The sequence below is a fragment of the Rhagoletis pomonella genome, unplaced genomic scaffold (genome assembly GCF_013731165.1).
Source record: "Rhagoletis pomonella isolate Grant_MI unplaced genomic scaffold, Rhpom_1.0 Rhpom_scaffold_00011, whole genome shotgun sequence".
NCBI classification, from domain to species: domain Eukaryota; kingdom Metazoa; phylum Arthropoda; class Insecta; order Diptera; family Tephritidae; genus Rhagoletis; species Rhagoletis pomonella.
Genome location: NW_023458565.1, coordinates 21,587,660 through 21,611,868, shown reverse-complemented (window position 1 = coordinate 21,611,868; position 24,209 = coordinate 21,587,660). Strand labels below are relative to the sequence as shown.

Here is a 24,209-nt window from a genome sequence, read left to right as displayed (position 1 = left end):
TTTTTTTGAAAAGTACCATAAATGTCTTAGAAAATATTGGCAACCCTAGTTGCACACATTTTTTTTTTAGAAAAACAGTTTAGTGATATGTATAATTTTTTTTTTTCATATAAAACTATGTCCAGCTTACGAATAGTGCTGATTTAAACCGAAATATTTTGGTGGCAGTTAAAAAAATCTATAAAATTTCATATTTCGCATGGGGAAGAAGAACCGAGTTTTCTTTGTGCGAAGCGTTTGTCAGTCTAATGTGCAATAAAAACCACAAAATTAGAAATAAATATTTTTCTATTATGTATAATTAAAAAATCGAATTTAGTTTTGTTTTCTTTAGTAAAAAAATTTTGACGAAGAAAAATTCAATTTTAGTGGCAACCTTCGAAAATTCAACTCTGAATCTCTCTATGCAAAAGTACATTCACATGGACCTACATACATGTGTACATCACCATGACAATGAGGCTCACTCTCTTACACACCACCCTTGTTTATACATATCGCACAACTTTATAAAAAGTGTTTTAACTCAAAAATCTTAATTTTTAATATTAGCTACTAAACAAGTTCACAGTTTATTAATTTAGTTAACTACTAGCAAAATCTCAGCAAAATTGTGTTGTCATTTGCTGCAAATGCGCCGTTAAATTCTCGCTTCTACATAAGATTGCTACATTTTCAGAAATTTTTTTTGTATCTTCCGGCAAATGAGCAATTTCGAGTTATCATGCTTTTGCGGAAAGTGTGCGTTATGCGGCTTGTATTTTATTATTTATACAACTACTTATAGGCAAGTAAATGAGCTGTGAGTACTGAGTACGCATGAAACGCCGGGCAAGTGCAAAGGTTTTTGCAAGCATTGAAAATATGTTGATAGTCGAACAGATAGGATATACAGTGCATACATAAAACAATAAATAAATAAACAAAAAACTGATTGGAATACGAAGATTACGAGTAAATAAAATACATACATACATACTTCATAAATAAAACTTTATTAAATATTTGAATGCAATGCGCCGAAGAAGGTAATACGCGTTTCGAAAAAGTACTAGAAGGCCGAGACGTACATATGTATGTACTCGTAGTATATATGAAAATGAAATGCAAAAGTTGAAAGCGAAAGTCAGGAGTGCAGTGGCCAACAACACAAGACAACAAAGTAACAAAATAAATATACATACATATATGAATGTGTGTGTGTATAAATGAGATTGAGAACTGAGAGATAAGACTCATAAGAGCATAAATAAACTCGAATATACTCATGATTGTAAGTTTATAAATACACACTATATACAGTGCCGGCCATTTGAATAGCGTTCACTTTTGATTTACAGTTTTCAGTTGATTTAAAATTCCTAAATTTTTTTTTTTAAACACTTGGCATATTATTTTAAGAAAACCGATTTAAATCCCATTCCGAAACTTTATACAAAAATTATAATAATTTAACAAATTTTCATTATTTTTTTAAATAGTTTTTAGAATGTTTTTCGTTTGCACTTTTGTAGCGCATTAAATTTTACTATAATAAGGTGCAAATTTCAAGTTTCTAAAAAAATTGCGTTGATTTAAATTTTTTTTTAATGTGTATGAAAGTATAGACACAACACCCTTGGCGACTTTTAGAAACTTGTAGCTTATTAATAAAAATTTAACGGGGCTATAGAGCTGCATTTTAGCTTATTCGTTCACTAGCAAACGCCCGGCTTGCTTCGCGACGCCTAATAAGAACTTTTGCGTTGACCAATACAAAAATAGTGTTGAAAAGCAAAAACGGTTTGTATAGTAAAAGTTATTGGTTTAGGACGAAAGGACTGTAGAGTAGAACCTTCCGTACTCATGGGCCACGAATAATAGTTAATAGCGCTAATCTGCTTCGATGCTATGTGCTCTTATTTCCACCTGTGAGATATGATGAAAGAGTTTTCTTCCCGTTCAAATGGGGTCATTGATATTCCTACCATGTTCTCTCTAATTCGTCACACTTCTTCTTGATATACCGAGGACCTGTTGATGTGTCTAGGATATCGTGGCGCTTATTAAGCCATCTAAAAAGTAAATTTGTAGAGGCGTATCTATGTAAATATTTTGATGCCAGTGCCATCTAAGTTTTGGGTAATTTTTTTTTGCAGAAGCACTTCTTATCATAAAGTTAATACCCGTTAATTGAGATCGTACGATAAAGATGGATTCTCTAAATATCTCGACACCAATGCCATCTGCCGGCACCATTTTTTGAAAAAGTTTACAAATACATATATAAAATAGTAAGAAAGATTGTGAATTTACCATAAATTAAAGGGTATATAAACTATTTTTCTTGTTTAATTTAAGGTTGCTAATTAGTTGAACGCATCTGTATGTACGTATACTTTTTTTAAGCATATATCATACATCTGTCTTCACACCAAATTTCAAAGTCACGTGACTATCGGCCCCGAAGTTATTGTTGATTAAAAATTTCATATCTATGGGATGTGCCACGCCCCTTTACAAAAACAAAACAAACTACTTCCCTATAAGCATCTACCATAGATACGTACATATGTATGTTAACACACCATATTTCAAAGTCATGTAACTTAGGTTTTAAATTGATAGTTGATTAAAATTGTCACGCCTGTGAGAGGTGCCACGCCCCCTTTGCCAGATCTTATTTTAGTAGCAAGGTTACTGCCTAGTCACCGCTTAAAATTCTATGAAAATCCATTCGGTAGTTTCGGAAATTAGTGGGTGCAAACACAAACGGGCAATCAGACAGACAAAAATTCTAAAAATGGCCTGAATGTATTATATTCTCGGCCTCACATTCGGTCATTTTTTAAAGAAATTTTCCACAGACACGTCTTTTCTACAGTTTTATTATAGTATTTATTTTTTTTGAGGTCTAAAATTTGGATTTACAGGATTTATGTTATATTATGCTATTTTTTTAAATTTATAAATTTTTTTGTTAAGTTTGAAATTTTGATGAAAACATGTTTAATTGTTATAAATTTTGTATAATGTTTGAAAATCGTATTTACATGCCTTTTGTTATAAAATATGCTATAATTTTTATAAAAAATTAATGAATTTTGAATAAACAAAAAGAAAACTGAATATCATAGGGGGCGCTATGTCAGCGGCCGGCACTGTATCCGTATATATATATATGTGTGTACATCAGTTTGTGTGCGGCTATTTAGCACCCACTCAAGTGCCAAAAAATCCAACTGATTGTGAGAAAGTCTAAAGTCGCCTGTAATTATTAATTAGTATGGCACTTGTAGCACGTACTAAATATGTAAATTTCGCACGTGAATAACATTACTGGCTGTATACCGCCAACGTCGTCGACACTGAAGTGATTTTAGTTTTTAATCTATATATATATTTACAAATTTACATACTTTCTTACATACATAAATATATACGAATAAATGAACATCTGGGAGTACTACTAAGTATATCAGCTGTGGTGCATCTGAACGAAATTAATTGGGAGTATCTTAAGTCCGTACACGAGCCGAATGTCAGAAGAGAGAAAATGGAAAAAATAAACATCTTACTGCCAGAATCAGCGAGCAGGGTGATATTAGCACAAAAATGAGATACAAATACAAAACAGAGAGCGGAGGACAACCAACCAACCAACCAACCAACCAACCAACCGAACGACCAACCATTGAGCTAAGGCAGGCGCGGTGGGATTCGTTATACCAGCGAGCCATACACCCGTCAAGTTGCGATACGACCTTGCAATACCCTTGAATGACACTCTTTATTGTGCGCACCGTGTCCAAGATGACGACGAGCACAAAAGCGACGCAACGGTAGAAGAAGTCGAAATATTAAAAGTGAACTTTTGTGTGTTTTTGTCTTTTCGTGTGTAGTTCACGCGTTCGCTTTTCGTTTATTAAAAACAAAATATAATAGCTGGCAAAAAAAAAAAATAATAATAAAAATTCTCCTAAATGTGAAGAAAATAAATATCAATTTAAATCAATTCAAATAAAATGTTCTGCAATGCATTAAGCAACAACATCAGCAAGAAACCATACCAAATATACGATCGCAACGTCGACTGTCTGGCTTAAATCTGTGACATTTCACTAACGAAATTTTACGCAAGGTCAAAGCAAAAATTGTAAGGTGGAATGGCATAAAAAACCCCCCAAAAAAAAATGATAATACGCTTATACATACATAGTATATAAGCATAAAAATAGTTATTGAAATCGTAAAATAATGTTAAAAAAAAATAATAATCTAAAATACAAGTGAAGCAGTGCCTCTGTTCAAAATAAGCAATACAATATTTATGTTTTTTTTTTGTTGTAGTGCAAAAGTGTTGTTAAACAATTTGAAATTTTGTTTTGATAAGCCTAACCAACAAAACTAAATGCTCAAAATAATAATTATTACATACGAAGGAATGCTAATCAAAGCCGCTAGCAAGCCAAACAAGTACATATGTATGTATATACACTCGCCATAGTTGCTAGACCGCTTAACCGGGCGCCACAGCTGACAAGAGACACAGGCGGAATCGCTCGCCGTACGGGTGATGAGGGTTAATTATGAGAAAGCAAAAAAAAAAAAATATTAACTTCACATTTTAAATTACTTCACACTGAAAAGTGTTCTACAAACTAAATTTGTATGTATGTATGTACATATAAATATTTTTGCTGTACACAGTGCAAAGGGTCATCTCTGCAATTATAACTAATTTGCGAATGATTTGCAATTTTTTTTTTGCTTCTTAATTTTCGGTTTTTAATGCTATTTATAAATGCCGAAAATTTATTTTAGTTTGTCTGATTATGTGTGTACATATGTATGCGTTTTTGTATGTAGTATTTTTCATAATGCGCATACATAGTAGATGTGCGGCTATACGTACATACATACATATGTACATACTTATAAACGCCGACAAAAATATGCACGAAATTATATGGAAAAAGTGTCATCTTTTTATTTTGGTTTTTGATTATTTTTTTTTCAAATGCTTTCATTTATTTTGTTTTGCTAATTAACCGCCATGTGCGCACACAAAAGTTTTACTAATGGAAAGTTAGTACGCATATTTCGTATTGGTACGGGGCACATGTGCGAATAAAATTTGATAATAAAATATCTTGCAAAACTCAAGTGGATATTGTAAAAGCAAAATTTTTGAATATTTCAAAAAATAAACTTGAATAATTTACTATCTTAGTAATTATTCACTTATATGTATAATATTAATTAATATCTACTATTAATCTGCAAAATATTTACCAAAAATATATACATACGTATGTTACTTTTTCACTTTTACGTAAAGAAAAAACATATAAATAAAATATCTGTGAATTTTCTGCGCAGTGCAATTAGTTAATCGCATGCGGTGTTGGTTGCAACCAGCCAGGTAAGACAAGGTGGTGGGTGAGTGGTGAATGCAATCAGGACAGCTGATTTTACGTCAAGCCGGAATCTACGTACATACATACGTTGCCAATGTTGACGTATGGATTTACGTACGTACATATGTATGTACATATGTTTGTATATATGAAGAAGATGTGCTACATACATATGTATGTATGTATGTACGAGTATGCATTGACATGTGCATTTCTGTTATACATATGTAACACATGGTATATATAAACGTACATACTTATGTATAAAAATGCATCTGTAAATATTTTGTTTACATTTTTAAAACAATAAACATCAACATAGTGTAAAAAACTCGACCTTCTATATGCATAAGCATACATACATACATATTTTGAGTACTTTTTTAAATTAAATTTTAAATGAAGTTTCTAATTTTTAATGAAAATGCGCAAAGCTTGTTAAGATATTTTTGTTCTTTCAAGTTTCAACTTTAAATAAAAATACTAAAATACTTTTGCGTTCAAAAACTGTTTATAACGTAAAGAGTGTTACAGGACGATTCTGGCTAAGATAGTAAAAAGCCTTTCGTAAGACAAAAGAAAGACAGATGTCAAGATAGTTCGAAAGACCTTTGTTATTCTAGTACAGAAGTCCTAGAAAATAGGTCTCTCATTAACCACTCGTGGTGAAAAGGAGCACTGGCGTATGCCATTCGAGTGGTTCGGGTTCAAAATTGCGGGAAGCGATTTTTTTTACTATATCGTATTTAATTTTTTTAAATACAATTTTATTTTAATTATAAGATTTCATTGTCTTAAAAATAGAAATATATATTTTTTAAATAAATTTAATTTTTAGTAACATAGTTTATTTTTATGTTTATTTTTTTTCTTAAGATTTTATTGTTTTGGAGGAAAAAAAATTAATTTACTTAAATTTAATAGAAACGTATTTTAATCTTTATTTCTATTTTTTGATAAGTTTTTTTTAATTTTTTCAACTTTCTTTTTGCGTTTAGATTGTATTGTTTTGACAAGAAAAATAAATTTTATTTGCTTTTTTTGTTTTTTTTTAAGATTTTCTTTTCATTTAATTTTTAGATTTTTGTTTTAAAAGAAAGAAATACTATATTTTTAATTGCATTTAATTTTTAAAAACATTTTTATTTATTTTTACTTTTTTAAATTTTTTTATTGTTTTAAAACGAAAAGTGTAATTTTTAAAAAAGTTATTGCTAAAAGGGGAACTGAATTGTGCTAAGACCTCCTCGTTAGCAGATCTTTCAATTAGACTTTCGAAAGATAATACGGAGTTTTCAAGATAATTGTCTTACGAAATTCTTTTGTCTTTTGCTTGATGTTCTTGTCTTGTCTCGAGGATTTTTTCTTCTTCTTTTTTTCTTCTCAGATCTCATTCTTATCACCCTAATGTAAGTAAATTAAAGCTCATCTAAAATCATTAAACTGGGGCTAAGGAAGTGTTTCGATTATTCCATAAAAAAAATGTTTTTGCCGAATGTAGGTGTCACTGAAATATTATAAAACACCACTAGGTTCGCCAAAAAAGTTTTTTTTTTCGAAATTGCCTTGCAAAAATTATTATTTTTTGCTTGTAAGGTGGTATGGTCTAATGTACATACATATGTACCTATATTATTGAATCGTTTATTGCATTCGTTAAAATTGAGTAGACGGCTAATTAATCTCCAATAATGTTAATACAGGGTGCGTCAGGCATTTCTTAAACTATTTATTGTATTAAATATCTAGAGTTGAGCAAGTGCCATATGCATCATTAATTTGATAGTTTCTGCTCTTGGGGGAATCAGGGTTATTATCGGAATATTTATTGGACTCCCGTTCAACAATGCTCCATACATAAGGTGCGTTCGTTTAAAATCTCCAGCAGAAACCAACCAACTGCCAAATTCCGGCGAAATGTCATCTGTTCTCTCACAAGAGAGAAATATCCAAAATAGTACGCGAACAGAAAATTTGCAGAAACTTGCAAGTTAGACGAACAGCTGATATAATTTTTGTTTACATACAAAAGTGTAAAATTTAAAACGTACGAAAAGTCGTCGCAAAGTGTTATACTGACACAGTTTATTGATTAAACAAATAACTACTTATTTCTTACAAGTTTAATTAGTCGCATTTTGTAATTTTTATCTTGCAAACCATCAAATTCAATTTTGTGATTTGCGTAAATGCCAACCAGCTGTTTTTGATCAGCAGTTTCCCTGTTGGCAAATTGCTGTTGGCAAAAATTTTTCCAACAGAAACTAACAGCTTCCCCTCAAAATGAAATCACTTTGCTCTCTCAATTTCCCCTACTTTGCAAGTTTTTTGCGTACGCGAACGCAAAAACCTGTAAGTTTTGGTTAAACTTGAACAATTAACAGCTACGCGAACGCACCTATAGTCATCCAACTAGGGATGTCAGTGGCATCTGTAATTTCTGTAATTCTATGTATCGGAATGTAAATCGGTATTTTTCGATGCATCGATTTGCATAGGGTTTCTCAGATAATGTTTCACAACAAAACGTGTTATTAGCACAATTGTACAAAATTTGAAATAAATTACTGCAACTGAGCTATTTATTTTTCTAACGGAACATTTGGGGGCACTTCAATTTTTTGGTAAAAGTCACCTTTTCTCACTCTTTCGTGTACAATTAAAAACTGCAATAACGGTTCAATGTACTAGAGATGTTTAAAAGAAAAAAATAAGCGCATCGATACATCGACTGTATATAAACCGAGTGGAAAATTTCCGATGCATCGAAGCAAAACATCGATATTTTTCCAACATCTCCACATCCAACAATTAAGAACCGGATAGCTGGGTACCCATAACTTTGATGGTATGGCGCCAGGAAAATTCTAGTATTTCTAATCTTGCGTCTTCTTGGCCTTGTGTGAAGGAGCAGCGTTCTGTCGGAATACGAATGGCCTCTTACCAGGTACACTAACAACCAAGCGTTTCACAACTGCTTCTTAAACTTCCATATATATATATAATAGAAACTACTTTCTAAAACCTAACAGTTGCCGGAAACTTTATTTGCAATGTCTGTAAAACATCTGAGGGTTTTGAACCTAACCCCATATCACTGTCAGATTCTTCTAGTTCTCACCGAGCTTTGTAAACAAATAATCGGGCGAATTTAAAAAATTTTTGTTGGGCTTCTTCCGTCTATTTATGATGTTGAAAAATTAAAAAATGTGTATGTTCGGATTTGCAAATATGTGACGTATCATGTATATGTATATAGTAGGATTATTTGTTACCAACTAATGCATAATTGTATGCCTAATTGTAAATTAATGCCTAATTGTTAGAAATGGAGAAATATTTACAGCCTCTCCTTATACCCACACACGAAGATCCTTTAATAGTCGCAAAGAATTTCCAAATTTATTTATACTCGCAATGAAGTATCTCTATCTCTGCGCACCACCTTCCTCAGTGAACTCAAGGCTCCGCCAAATATAAAATCTTTTCTGCGTTGCAGGGATGCTTTCGACTGACAAGACGCACTTAACATGGCGAGGCGATACAATGACAACCTTGCCGCAAACAAAATGGCTCAATTTGATTGGCCAAAACTCAGCTGTTGTTGTTGTTTTGCCGCATTGACGCGCGTAAAAATGTGCACGCGTTGAAAATGTGGCGTCTTCTATTCAAAATCATAGAGTTAACTTAGTTGTCAGGCAAAAGCATCTCTGTAACGCCGCAAATAATTTATATCTGGCTGGGCCTTCAGAAAGATTGTTTAGTGCATCGGGTAGCATTTATGTTGAAAATAGAAACTGGTTGTTGCTCAATAATTCGGAAATGATTCTTTTCATAGTGAAAAATAACTAATAAGTTACTAAGAAATTTGATTATAAAAATACAAAAAAAAAACACTTCCCGTGCGACTGTCCAGCCCTCGCAAGGATAAGGATTAAGACACTTGGCAAGCCATTCCTGCGGAATGTTTTAGAGTGCAGCTTCCTCTCTCTGAATGACGTACTGAAATTCACTAAAGCCGCCAAATGGCTGTAGGTTTTACGAGTTGTGGAATCAAAATGGCAAATTTACTGTTCCTTGTCACCAGGGAATATGTTTCTATTTACACCAGATTGAAACTGTCTGCTTGATTATAAACTAATTTAATACATACATATATTTTTTATTTTGAAGTGAGTTATTTTCGTAAATTTCTTGTTAAAATCCATGTGTTATTTATTTTTGTAGCGGCAATAAAATATTACGAAAATATTTTTAATTGCCATTTTACTTGTTTATAGCGCATATTTTCGATTTTTTACTGCATACAATTTCGAACCCTACTGATAATATTTCAATCTATGGGTTTTAGATGATTTCGATATTTATGGAATGTTTTAGTTGCGATACAAATTACTGATAGGCATGATATATACACACTGACAACTTCCATAAAAAAGTAATTGCTATGCGAGATAACCATTGATACTCTTGTATATACATATATATGTATAATTTTATTTTCAATGCATTTTATACTCATTAATGTGCCTGCCTAATTTTTGCAAATTAACTTGAAAATTTTTGCATTAACTGCTTTTCTGTAGGGATGTGCGATTAATCAATTAAATAATATATATTTTAATTAATCATAATTCTGATTAATCAAAAAACGTAATCAATCAGATTCTTATTAATCAGAACATAAGTAATTACTGTTTACTCATAAAAAATTAATTGAAATCCGAGTAACTTTGCTCATAAAAAAATTTAGCAGCTATTATCCAAGTTTTTGATTAATCAGTTTTCTGATTAATAAAATTAATTTGATTCTGACTGATTGAAATGTAATTAATCGATAAATTAGTCGCTTTGATTAATCAAAAAACATGATTCTTTGATTAACCAATTAGTCAGGTTTCGATTAATCAGGTTGTTCGATTAATTGATTAATCGCACATCTCTATTTTACTGAAATAACTTTTTTTATAGCAATAATGATATTCCTTTAAAATTATTTTAAATGTGGAAATTACTTACTAAAAGTCTCGAGCTATAAAATTTTATAGATACATATCGTCACTAGACACGAATAAAGGCGCGCGCTCAAAGGTTGGCGGCGAAAAAAGACGCATAAAAAAACTTCAGCGTCAAAAACTTTTAACACCTTTACTTTTTTTTACGCGCCTTTTTTCGCGTGTTGTGGCGATATATGTATATGTAATACAAATATTCTTACACAATTACTTTAAAACTCCCTTAGAAAATCTAAGTCAAATTAGACGACACACCGCGGTGCACCGTGTGGAAAATTTACTTTTTTTGGACAAATTCTAATATCTCGAAAATGAGAACATCTAGCGAAATATATTTAATAGTTCTTTAAAGCTTTTGAGATGGGGAATTCAGGAAAATTTGTCGCGTTGATAAAGAAAATTACCTTGTATTTTAAAATGATCGTCAAATATAGAGTTTGAAATTGTTTTCCTTTTATGGCTAAAAACAGTATGAAAAGAAATTTTTAAAAAGTCTTAGGGCCGTTAACTTATCTATTTTAAAGTATAATTAAATGATTAGTTAATTAGAAATGTTGGCCTTTATTTCGGCAAGGAATCCATTCTCATGGGGTCGGAAGAACCTAAAATCATATTTAGATCTTTTTTGTAAGTTTATTACGTGCTTTTTTCGGAAAAAGAAAGGGGAAAAAATCAAAAATTTTACTGACGAAGGCAATTTGTCATTCAATCAGACCTTTAAAATGACCTTCAAGAGTAAAATTTTAATTGAAAAAAATGTGTATGTATTTTTTAAGATCATTTGAAAGGTCGAAAGATTTTTTTTACAAATAATACTATTTTTTCTGAATTATCCATCTCCAAAATGCTAAATATGTTCTGCTACATTTATTTACATACATAGCTAGTTTCGTTCGCGAAATATTAGATTTTGTCACAAAAAGTTCATTTTCCACACCGTGGGCCATCTATACTTTTCATTGCTCTTGTTTCAACTTTCATCATTTAATGTATTTACAGTGGTCGAAATAATTATAGCCGCACCACGTTTTTAAAAGTTTTAACATGTTATTTTTGTTATTATTTAATTTTGGTTACTTTTTATAAAAATATGGTTTATTCCTTAACAAGACCGGTGTAAATCCAAGTTTACAACTTTGTGCAATATTAAAAAAAAAAAATTCAACAAAGTTTAGTAAAAATTTCTAACTTTTTTAATTAGACTTCCTAGAAAGATTCTGCAGTATGCAGTTTTGTAGCCCATTGAATTCTAGTAGCACAAAGTATAAGTTTCAAATAGCTAAAAATTACGGTTGATTTTTTAGATTTTTTTATTTGTCTAGGATGTATAGGTTTTCTTCCATATAAAAATATATAGTGCGAAATTATTATATATTTACACACGTTTTCTTAAAGAATGAGCCATATTTTTATAAAAAAAATAACCAAAATTAAATAACAACAAAAATAATATATTAAAACCTGTCAAAGTGTCGTGCGGCTATACTTTTTTTTCGACCACTGTACTTTATTCCAGTTCTCTTGCATGCAGTTTTTGTCTTATCACTTCATTTCTAAATGATGGAAAAATTTAATCTATAAGCAAACATTTAAAAAGAAAACTCATATGGGCAAGTTGGCATGATTATTTTCTTGTTTGGTTTGAAAGATGTATTTATGGATGTACATATTCGAAAAACTTAATTCTGACTAAGTTCAGGCATTGTCTATTAAATAGTTGAGCTGAAGGCATATTCTATTCTGCCACCATATTCTAAGTCGTCGTTCCTAATTTCAACTAAAAATGGCACCCAAAAACAGGCACATACATAGGTAGAAGGACTAGTAATCCTTGCCACAGCAGTCCTGTGAACTATTCAAAGATTTCACGTTCTCTTAAGTTTAGATTCGGGACCAATGAGATTTGTCTTCTGGACCCCGGCTTCCTAAGTAATTTAATGTCTAATGGTTTAAATGAATCTTATTGTGGCTATAAAATGTATATCGCTGATAAAACGTAGAAAGGCCCTACGTGAACTTTTTTTTGAAGTTCGATCTTTTTGAATTTTTAAATCTTATACTAAAACACATATTTACTGAAAATTTTCAAGCGCTAGTTATATTTACATTGCAGTGCAGGGCATAGGCAAGCAGCGAATGTGAAGCGGTAGTGTAATTATACTCCGCATATAGCGGAATAAGCTGTTCAATGTAATCAGTTCGTCTATTCCAGTATTTTGACTATGAATATGCCCCAATGTATGTATCCTAACGACCCTTTCAGTAAATTTGATGGATACTGGAACAGACAAAGGTAAACACTCAAAAGAAATGAGAGAAGCATCTCTTTTTGAAAGTGTCACATAGCGAAAAATCAAAATTCACCAGACTTCTCTGTCATGCCCTGTCATGCGCTGCGTAGGGTAACCGCTTGTATGCAAAACTCATTAAACAGATTCGATATGTGACAGTACTCATGTTATGCGCTACAGTATAATGTAAGTAAGTATGCTTAACCAACACTTTGAAGCCAGAAATATCGGTAAATGCCTATTGTAGGCGTTCTCAGCTTGACTATACCAGATCAGAGGCTGTTTGTTCGCCTAAGCGATTTTGGCTCAGTTCAACAAAGCACGTCAGTCGTCTTTCTTCTGTGCCAACTGACGCCAATTGGAAAGCCCAAGTGAAGCCAAGTCCTTCTCCAATTGGTCTTTCCATCGCAACAAATTAAGGAGAAGGTTGGATGGTTTAACGTTATCCTTCTAGTGAAGGGCGCAACGCTGTAATAATTAGTCTGTTCCAATAGCAGTCCGGTTTACAGGATTTAGTCAGAACTTACAGGAAGTCGTTCCTATTGACATAAAACCTGTAAGTGGGAACACACTTGAGAGAGTAACTGAGCAACTGTTCCTAGTCAGAAGTTACAGGATTTAGTCCGGAGTTTATTTTCCTGTAAGTTCATGAAAAGTGTCAAACTAACAGCGGTGAAAGCAAAGTACCTTATATTTGTAAAAAAAATGGAAGTAAACAACGAAATGTTTGAATATGTATAGATTTTAATAATTATTTAGTGATATTTCAGCTAAATCAGTGTTGTACAAATGACGTGTAAACAAACCGACTGACGTTTTTACAGGAAATAGTGCTTTTTGCGTTCCTATGCACTTCTGCATCTGTTCTCCTTTTACTCTCATTTGAGAGAGTAAAATTGTAGTTTGACAGTTCCACAGGTTTTGGTCCGAAGTTCAAAGGAACGGACTAAATGTTTCGAATTAGTCATATCTTTGAAATTTCAAAATCCTGCTTTAAAAAAAATTTTGAAGTCAGAGGGAAAAGCTAATAACGAAGTTTTACTACAACTGACTGTAAACTTCGTGATTATTTTGATTTTTTCGTTTTTGTCGCATAAAAAAATAAATTTGCAAATGATGCATTGTAACGTTAATTTTAACGTTTACCAAAAAAAGCAATCGTTTCTGTTGAAACGATTTAGTTTTTTACCGTTTAGGTAATTATCAAAATAATTCTATTTTGGTTTTTAACGAAAAGAAATTCAATCGTTAATGCTGAAGTTGTAGCATGCATTTAGGTGCTAGGTGTTAATAGCGAGCTGGCAATGGCATACAACAACAACTTTTCGTTGATTTATTTCGTTTCAACGTTAACGATTGAGTTTTGTTTCGTTAATTTAGCTCTGAAACGAAACGAAATTATTTTGATAAGTTATTTTTGCGCATCAACAAAACGAAATCGATTCATATAGTAGCTTGTGTAGCATCTCTGTAAATACATGTGTACTTTCTACGCAGATGTATCGATATATTCACAAGGAGATGCTCAATAACTCAATACCTACAGAAACATATTCCCACAAAACAAATGAAATGCATATACATATGTATGTATGTATGTACTCTTGTGGTCAGCTGATTAAGTGAAGTGAATTTTTGACTAGTTTTGGCTATTTTTCTTTTTTGTTATTTAATGGTTATATTTTTTTATAAAAGGTTAGCTTTTTACCTAACCAGCGCCACATAAATCCACATTTCAAATTTTCCACATTTGCACCCGAAAATTTTAAACTTTTTATTTAGTATTTTAAGAAAAATTTTGGGTATGCAGTTTTGTAGTTCATTGAATTTTAGTAGGTTAAAGTGCAAATTTCAAAACACTAGAAAAACGAGTTGATTTTTAATAAATTTTTTGGCTGACGGTGTTGGGCATTTTCGTCCATATAAAATAGTATGTTCGACATCCTAGTTTATATGGCAGAAAATGCCTAGCGTCTTGAAAATTGCACTCTAGCCTACTAAAATTGAAGGAGCTACAAAACTGCATACCCAAAATTTTTCTAAAATTCTAAATAAAAAGTTTAAAATTTCTGAGTGCAAATCTTAAAATTTGTTGAATTTTCATAATTTTTGTACGAAGTATATATGTGGCGCTAGTTAGGTAAAGTGCTAAAATTAAAAAAAAAATATATAAACATTAGATAAACAAAAGAAAAATAGCCAAAATGTCCCTTGACTTAATCAGCTGACCACAAGTGTACGTATGTATATGTACTTATCCGACAACGTCGTTGGCTTTCGTGTTTATATAAATAAATAAACTATATAATATATATATAAATACGTGCAATCATACATACAAACAAATGAACGCATATGCAAGTACATAAATGATGCACGTTCCATGAGACATTTTAAATTGAAAGATTATTTCAGCGAATAAATAAACGAAGTGAAAAAAAGCAAATATGTACATACATACGTACATATAGATTATACATATGTATGTCTGTAGGTATAAGGATGTTCATACATATGCATGTATGTAGTTATATGCAAATTCGATTGCTCCGATTTTCCCTGCTGAAATCGCTAAAAAGCGAAATGAAAAATTATTTATGTACTTTTACTTAATTTGCGATATTTTTATATATAGATAAACAATTACGCTTCATCATTATATACTTTCAAATATGTATGTATATGTACGTGTTCGTATGCAGTGATTTGTGTGCGCTTGTATGTATGTACATATGTTTGTAAACCTACTAAAAGGTAATAGCAATAAAATTTGTTTTATTTTTCCTTAATTAACACGAACCACAAAGTTAGAGAGTGAAAATATTTTTAGCCATGCAGATCACAATTCTCGATCGCCAAAAAGGCAAATAAAAACAAATAAAGGAAATCATTGCTAATTTGCCTTCGATTTATATTTGTGTGTTTTTGTTTTTAATTGTTATTGATATTCACGCTATGTAATGCTTCATTGTATAATTTCTAAGCCAATTAGATTAGAAATTCCATTATCGTTAACAAATGCACAGAGTATTAAAATTTCTAAAAACATTTTTTGTCAGTCTCGCAACTATTTAGGAAAGTTGATAACATTAAAAAATTCGATTATTTTGGATTATATTTGTACACATTCCAACGTTAAAAATTTTTATAAGAGTTCATAATAAGCAACCTGCACCTACATAATTAGCATTGAATAAACATAAAGGCAATAAAAACAGTAGGCCAGAAGACTGAAAAGTGGCCAAAATTGTTGCCTGACTATTTAAATGTGTAAAAATCGGGGAAAAATATATATAGGGTATAGCTACCTTGCCATATAGACCATTCGTACCGATTTTGGCGAGACAGCACCGATTTTGAGAAAATTGTCCCGCTGAATATTTTTTAAAAGTTGGGACGCAAATGTTTTCCAATTTTTCATATTTGTACCGACTTAGTCCCGATTTTGAGTGTTTTCTTTATGCATTTATTAAGACACTCATTGTAATTTTGTTTTCTCTTTGTTTTGTTTTAAATAAAACTATATTAATCCTTTTTATCCTAAAAACAAAATTTAATGTTCGGATTCGATACTTTAGAAATGTTCCGATTTTTGGCCACAGAAATCTGGTTACCGCAGATATAGCTTATTACGATCCAACGGATTTTTTCTATTTTCTCCCATTGTACTTAGTATTTTCTGTAGAAAGTTAAAAAAAAAACAGTGTTGCCAGTTATATGAAAATTTATAATTATTCAAAGGAATAGCGCAATTTCTAAAGTAAAATAAAAACCGTTCGAAGATATTATAAAAAAAAAAATATAAATATTAACAATCGCGTTTATTAAAAAAATGTATGCTTATTTAATATCACAACGTAGGTATCAAAGGGAAGGTGTTTGAACAAGCTTTAATACTAACGAGGAGGGTTGCCTATCTATCAACTAAGGCTAACGTTTTCATTATTTAATTTATATTATTTAAAGAAATAAAAATACGAATTTAGTTGAAAAATTTTAAATGGTGGCTTTTATGTCAAAGTGTTTTGAAAAATTCATTTAATTCAACTAAAATTGATAAATGAATTTTAAGAATTCTTTAAAAATGTAACCTATTAGCCGGCAATTTGCCACACTTGCCGTATCCAGTGTCCACCACAAGGTGGTTACAGGACTAAATCATTCCACTTTTAATATTTATTTTTACATTTTTACAATTTGTTTTTTTTTTTAATAATCTAATAAACGGAAGAAAAAACTCAACAACTTAAAAAGCCAAAAAAGCTTTCATTATTTCCAGTGTAATCTTAGTCATCGGCAATTAGATTATTTTAATTATAATTTATGTTTTTTTTTTAATTGTTTTATTTCTGAATAATTTAAATAATGAAAGAAAAAACTCAACTTTAAAAAACCAAAAAAGCTTTCATTAATTCCAGAGCAATTTTAGTTGTCTGCTGTTGGATTATTTTTGTCAAAAGGGACAAAACTAATTAATCGGCTCTATTATGGTTGTCGACGTCGACGTCGATGTCATTTTTTCGTCAAAAAATAGCCCGCGCAAGTCCAAAGCCAACTACGCTAACTACAGCATTTTTGCGGAAAGGTGTTCCTCGCAAAACTACTGTGATCAGCGAAACCGGAGTTGGACTGATTAGGGCTATTATGTCGACAACCATAGTAGAGCCGAATATCTTCATTTTCATTTGAAAAGTTTTATTAATTCCTGTGCAATCTTCATCATCGTAACAATCTTGTTTAAATAGAAACATTGACAGTTAAATACAGTGGTTCATTTGCATTAAATTCCTAGCCCTCTTATTTATTTGTATATGAACGCAAAGGAAGGTTACTCATACGCCGTGTATAGTATATAATCATAGGCACACACTCGTTTTCTTGAAAATTTAACAGTTAATTACTATATTCTCGGCTTTAGAATGATTCGTTATATATTTTGTTTTGAACAGCGGTGGCTAGCAGTGGCTTACAAACGCTTTTTCAGATTTTTTTTGATTCTGAATTCTTATGAACATAACATAAATGTTTCAAATGTCATAATATTTTTATTTTTTTTTGCATACTTCAAGATATCTTGATTAAATAAGATTATAATTTTAAACTTTAAAATAACATTGGTTTTTGGACTGCTTTTCAGTCTGCTGGTCTACTTTGTGACGTCAGTATTTTTTTTAAAGGACTTCGCAATTTCAAAGGTACGACCCATTCCAAAAATTATGGAAAAAATACAGTGCGATTTAGAATAACAGTATTGGGTACCAAATAAGAGAGCCAATTCTGTAAATTAAAATTTCGGTTTACAAGGATGAATGGGTATAGAAAATTCCTTTTTAATTAATTTAGCTTTTTTAAGCTTATAAAGTTAAAAGGAGGAAATATGAGTATGAAGTCGAGTGTATATTAGTCCTTAATATATAATTTTTTTCAAAAATAAGTATTGCAACATTTTAAGGATATTCAAGGATACATTTTTAAATGGACATTTTTAATACCAAATCGTCGTAATGCGCAAAAAAAATTAATCGAATTTAATTCTACAGAGGTTTTTCTTTAATTTGATGCTCATACTGGTTTTCTACATTGCAATGAATTTTTGAAATAATTTTTTGGTTTCACGAATACAGCTATCGACATAATTAACCTTGTATGCCTGTTGTAATCTATATCCGTTTCGTCTTTTTTACAACAGCCAGCAACATTTTGCTCAATTTGGGCTTTTTTGCTTTTGTTTATTTAATGTTTATTATTTTTGCATAAAAGTCTAGCTCTTTATATAACAAACACCATAGAAATCCATATTTAAAACTATGTGCGAAAATTGTGAAAAATCTGGAAAGTTTCAGCTAAATTTTCAACTTTTTATTCAGATTTTTTTGAGTATGCGGTTTAATAGCCCATTAAATTCTAGGGTAATAATGTGCAAGTCAGTCTTATGTTGCTAAAGAATCTCGTTTATTTTTAATCATTTTTTTCTGACTGCGTTACAAATTTTTTTCCATACAAAAAAACTTTCCGAAAAACTGCTTCAAAAAGCCAGAAGAAGATATTAAAAATCAACCCGATTCTTTAGACCTATGTATACTTTAAGATCGATATGTGTTTTTTTTTTCGAAGAGGTGGCCAGCCTAATTAAAGATATTTTTAAACTAAAGCTTTCATAAATTTCTTTCGATTTACACCGATATCTAAATATTTCAAAAAACATGTGTATACGTTAACTAAATTCGACTTTACAAACAGGTGGAAGTCCTTTCCAAAAGTTATTTCAAACTAAAGTCTTCTTAAATCTCTTTCGCCTGGTATTGTGAGACATATTTTAATCAAGTGATAAATTAAGCTGAGTTTGATTTTTTAAACATGTGGCAACCCCACTAAGTATAGTTCAGAAATAAAGATTTTTGAAACCCCCTTAGATTGATACCCAAATTTTAATAATTCATTTAACTTATTAAATACTTCAAATTTAACTATTTAAACAGGTGGCAACCCTTTTCCATCACCTCAAAAATAGTCTTCGCTTTGAAAATAAAGATTTCTTAACACACTTTCGTTTGACATTCATATTTGGATGTATCATACAATTTGTGTATAAGTTAACTAAATTCCACATTTCAAGCAGGTGGCAACCTTGCTCAAAATATTTTCAAACTATTACCTTCTTAAAACCATTTCGTTTGGCACCCATATGATGATACATATGTATATACTTCTCTTACCTATTTCCCTTAATACAAATTGAATTTTTTTTTAACAGGTGGCAACCCCAATATAGTCAAGCTAAAAAACAAAGCTTTCCAAATCATTCCTATTAATTCCCATTTGAATAAGTGATACATTTTTTTAAATAATTTGAATATAGATAAGTTTTTAAAAGGTAGCAACTCTTTCCAAAAAAATTGATTCTTATTGCACATCTACAGCCCCAGCCCTTTAATTGGACATTTTTGAAAATCGAAAGAACGGTACGGATCTTATGGTATTGATTATTGAAAAAATTGATTTGAATTGTTCAACAGGTGGCAACTCTTTTCGAAAAAAAAAACCAGTCGCACACTCTAAAAAAATTTTGTTTAAATTTGCGCATATTAGGATAGGTAACCGGTTTCCTCTCTTAATGAATGCAAATTTAAGCACTGCTTGCTTACTTTTACTTATCATATGTGTGGCGTAGAACAAATTTCAAATTTGTTTTTTGAGTTTTAAACATTTATTGTTCACATTTTCACAGTTTACACATAAAATGTTTAAAATTTCCTCTAAAAAATTTTCGTTTAAATTTACGCATATAAAGAGAGGTAACCAGTTTCCTCTCCTAGTGTGTGCAAAATTAAACAATGTCTGTTTACTTTTACATATCAAATTTGTCACGTAGCGCACACAAGGGGTGGGTTTTGGGGCTAAATTTATTATGATATAAGAAATTTTGAAATAAAAAATTTTCTTTTCCATTTCTTGTGCGTCATTTTGTAAGAATTTTTGTTTTTCTCTTGAGAGCTCTTTAAAGTTTAACTGCGAATGAAAACATTGTCCTAAAAATATGCAATGCATACTCACTTAGGGCCGTTTGCACCATGTCTAGTTAACGCTAACTGGAGGTACATCCTTCAGTTAAGCACGTTAACTGCTTTATCGATCATGGGTGTCGATAACGTCGATAAAGATGTTTAACAAAAAAGTTTACCACTGATATGTACTTAATAAGCATTCGAAGATTTAATTTGCTAACTTCGAATTCGTTCCACCAAAATGAGCTACATGATAAAAATACAAGTTCAGTTAAATTTTCGTTATTCGAATTATTAAAAAATGAGAAACCAGAAATCGACTTAATAAAAAAGTGTAAAAATTTCGTGAAATTATTTAATTTATTGATATTAAAATTCTTTTGTAAAATTTTGTATTACTTTTGAAAGTTGAGTGCATCTTTACCCGTAATTTTTTCATGATTAAATGATCGGATCTAAGCCAAATTACGGGACGACCCTTAAGGAACCATCCTTACGGTAAAAAAAAATAATTATTGGAATCGGTTCACGCGGTGCAAAGTTATGCGGTGGAATAAATAAAAGAAGTAAAAATACTCCGAAGAATTGATAACCTCCCCTTTTTTGATGCCGGTTAAAAATGTCTGAGTCTTTGTAAATTTTATGTAAATAAAATGCAATTGATGATACTTTAAAAAGTTTATTTATTTATTTTATACTGTAAATAAAACTTTCATAAATGTATTTTAAATAGCGAATTTTCAGTATTTGCTGATGATATATGTTTAGAAGTATAAACCCTTTCCCCCCAAAAATATATTCCTGCGTGCGCCCCTGGCACTTAGTATTTATTATTTGTAAAAAATATATTTTTACTTTCAAAATGTTTGTAATTTTAAACATTTCATGTGTATATTTTAAACAACTCATGTTCAAAATCAAATCTTGAACATCTTGTGCGTATACTTGAACAGATTCTGGTTGAAAAATAAACACTTTTCAGTAGTAATTTTACATGCACTTTTTAGAGTGCACATCTACAGGCCAAGCGCTTTAATTTGACACCATTTTTGAAAATCGAACAAAATGCCTTCGTGTAATATATATAGATTTTTCATTGTATTGCTGTTAGAAACTTTACTCGACTATCTACCAAAAACCATAAATACAGAATACAAGTGCATATAAAACAAATACCAAATAAGCCTAATGATTTGTATGCGACAGTAGTTTTAACTATTTTAGATATAACTTTCTTCGAAACAAAGAAATATTGTATTGCTTTTAACAGAGCGCAACACTGAAATTCATTTGCAATATCCTATTTATCGCTTGCCGATTAACATGTAAACAACTTTGTATTCTTTTTACTACTTGTAGATACAATAAAAGTTTCTGGTAAATGCCAATGAACGGACCCGGCGATATTCCTTTGAATGATAATACCAGTAGCACACCCGACCCAAAAGCTTGCAGTATAATATCTGTTATTCCAACACTAGGCATGTCATCATGTCGTGGTAGAGCGGAGGCTTTCGCGCGTAGTTTATCCTCCAAATTGCGTACATTGGGCACACAGGTAAGTTAGACGTATTGTCTGTATGTATGTATATGTATCTATAGTGTAGTCCATAGTTGTTTAAAAACTGTATTTTGACATTTCAGAATGACGATGGCGCGCTGTCGCAAGAAGAAGAATCGATAATAAATGAAAACAACGCAGCTAACACATGGCAAACTACAAATGATGCTGAGCAGACAGTCACAGATCTGCAGCCATTACGCCATGAATCGGACTCCTTCTTTGATTTCGATTGTGAGCTGGAAAGTCCTGGCAGCCCAGCCGATGAGTGTGAATATTTACGACTGATAGAAACCGCATCTAATACACCACACAATTCGGCAGCTGAATCGGGCTACATTTGCGCATCGACCTCGAGCAGTCGGGGTTCAGCCGACGCGCCATACTTTGAGCATATACATCATGATGATGATGACACAATCGATGGACCAGGATGTGCGCCCACACTACACAATGGCTACGCCACAAACGAAAGCAAACATCATGAAGAGCATGACGATACATCTTCAGTGATAAGCAAGAGTCTAGAAGATGCTGATAATGCAGCGGATACAACAACAGCAACAGCGGATACAACAACAGCAACAGCGGATACGACAGCAACAACAGCCACAACGGAACTGCAAGAGGAACAACTGGTGGCGCCAGCGAGTGCAGATAAGAGCCCCACATCTTTAGACCTTGTCTCTTTACAAGATGAAATAATCAATGAACTGCAAGAACATAGCGCGCGCATCGGCAATTTAATTGAGTCTATGCAGACACAAGCAAACACTGAAATCAATACTGTGCCAGAAATCACACAATCACACCTCTTGAATGGCAAAACGGATGAAGAAACTTTACCCCCTGAAAACCTTGACAATTTAAAGCAATTGGATATCGAAGGGACGACGACGTCCGCGACGACGACTGAACCAATTAACAAAGCAGAAAAAAACGCCCAAAACGAAGTACAAATAGGGTTAGACACATACGAGTCCGCCCGTACAAGCACTCAGGAACAAGTAGTAGCTGACGCAAATCATAAACAAAATGGTGCCAAGGCAGAAAAGTCCACATTCGATGGCCACGATGACGACGAAGACGACTGTAGGCCACAGCGTGTGCGACGTTGCTCTTCGTTGAAGACGGGCAAGACACCACCCGGTACACCTGGGCGCAAAAAAATCGTACGTTTCGCCGACGTGCTCGGCCTCGATTTGGCCGATATAAAAACCTTTCTCGATGAAATACCAACTATACCAAAATCTGCATTTGAAGATTTGGAAGTGCTGGAATCGGAACCGCCCATACAGTTGGGACCAAAATCCGACAAGCTGCTCATGCCGCTATTTCAACAGCCTGGTGGCCTGCCGAAATTTCTCGATCGTGTACGCGAAAAGCAGGTGTCCCTGGAGAATGCAGCGGTAACAGATCACATCAATCAAACAATTACCGGCACAGTGCGTGTACGCAATTTGGACTTCAACAAATCGGTACACATACGATACTCGTTGGATAATTGGCGCAGCTATGCTGACCTGCAGGCCAACTATGCGGAGAATTCATGTGATGGTTTCTCTGACAAATTTACCTTCTTTCTCTTTGGCAATTCATTGCAAATTGGTCAGCGTATAGAGTTTGCGGTACGTTTTCAATGTAAAGGACAACAGTTTTGGGATAATAATTATGGTACGAACTATTGCTTCCAATGCTTGCCAGCGTCAACGCCCATCAGCACAAATCATACACAAGCCATACACGTGCAGACGACACTGAGTCACTCAGTTGGTATATTTAGTCCAACAGTTGGTGAGGCATGGTGCAGCTCCTTCTATTAGTGATTTGAAAAAAAAAAAAAACAAAAAACAAGAAATGTTGATAATTAAAAATTCATTTGTTAATAATAACACTGCGTAATAGTGAAAATAACTAGTGACATGGAACGGCACAAAGCGCAATTTGTGAGTGGGGTCGAGTGTGATAAAAAATTGGTGTATTCGAAATTCTAAGTACATAGTTCTGAAGGACTTGGACTGTAGGCGAAAACTAATTCTTCTGGTAATAGCTTAAGGATTTGGCTCACAATAGTAAAGTCTTTATAAGAGCCAGCAAAAAAAAAATCATAAAATATTTGCTAGATAGGATAGGGGTATATTCGCCTAAACTGAAAAATACCTCGAAAGTCTCGAAACTTTGAATGAACTCTTAAATTGTAAATGAAAAATAATTTTAAAACCTCAATTTTGGAGCCTAAGGCAATGAATTCAATAGTATATAAATTAATAGACATCGCTAGCTTAGAGTGAAAAGATGCTAAGTCCACTTTTTGTGAAGCCGCAATTAAGGCCCTTGTTTTATTTTTTCTCGTTCATAAATATTCGATGAAAGACAAATTTGTTAATTCCAAAAGAGGCACTGGAAATCCGATAAGGCCATAAAAATACGAAATACTG

At 32.1% G+C, this 24,209-nt stretch overlaps 1 protein-coding gene across 5 annotated transcripts; it reads left to right on the top strand.

Annotated features, from left to right (window-relative positions):
* Positions 1-797: 797 nt before the first annotated feature.
* LOC118746818 (glycogen-binding subunit 76A) lies at positions 798-23,876 on the top strand. 5 transcript variants are annotated; one of them, XM_036480752.1, is made up of 3 exons: positions 798-954; positions 21,570-21,768; positions 21,855-23,876. In XM_036480752.1, the coding sequence occupies exons 2-3, from the start codon at positions 21,592-21,594 to the stop codon at positions 23,592-23,594; spliced, it is 1,917 nt and encodes a 638-aa protein (XP_036336645.1). In that variant the 5' UTR covers positions 798-954; positions 21,570-21,591; the 3' UTR covers positions 23,595-23,876. The 5 variants fall into 5 exon arrangements, with proteins under 5 accessions (XP_036336645.1, XP_036336642.1, XP_036336640.1 ...); XM_036480749.1 differs by having other exon boundaries at positions 798-1,028; XM_036480747.1 differs by having other exon boundaries at positions 798-1,162.
* The last annotated feature ends 333 nt before the right edge of the window (positions 23,877-24,209 follow it).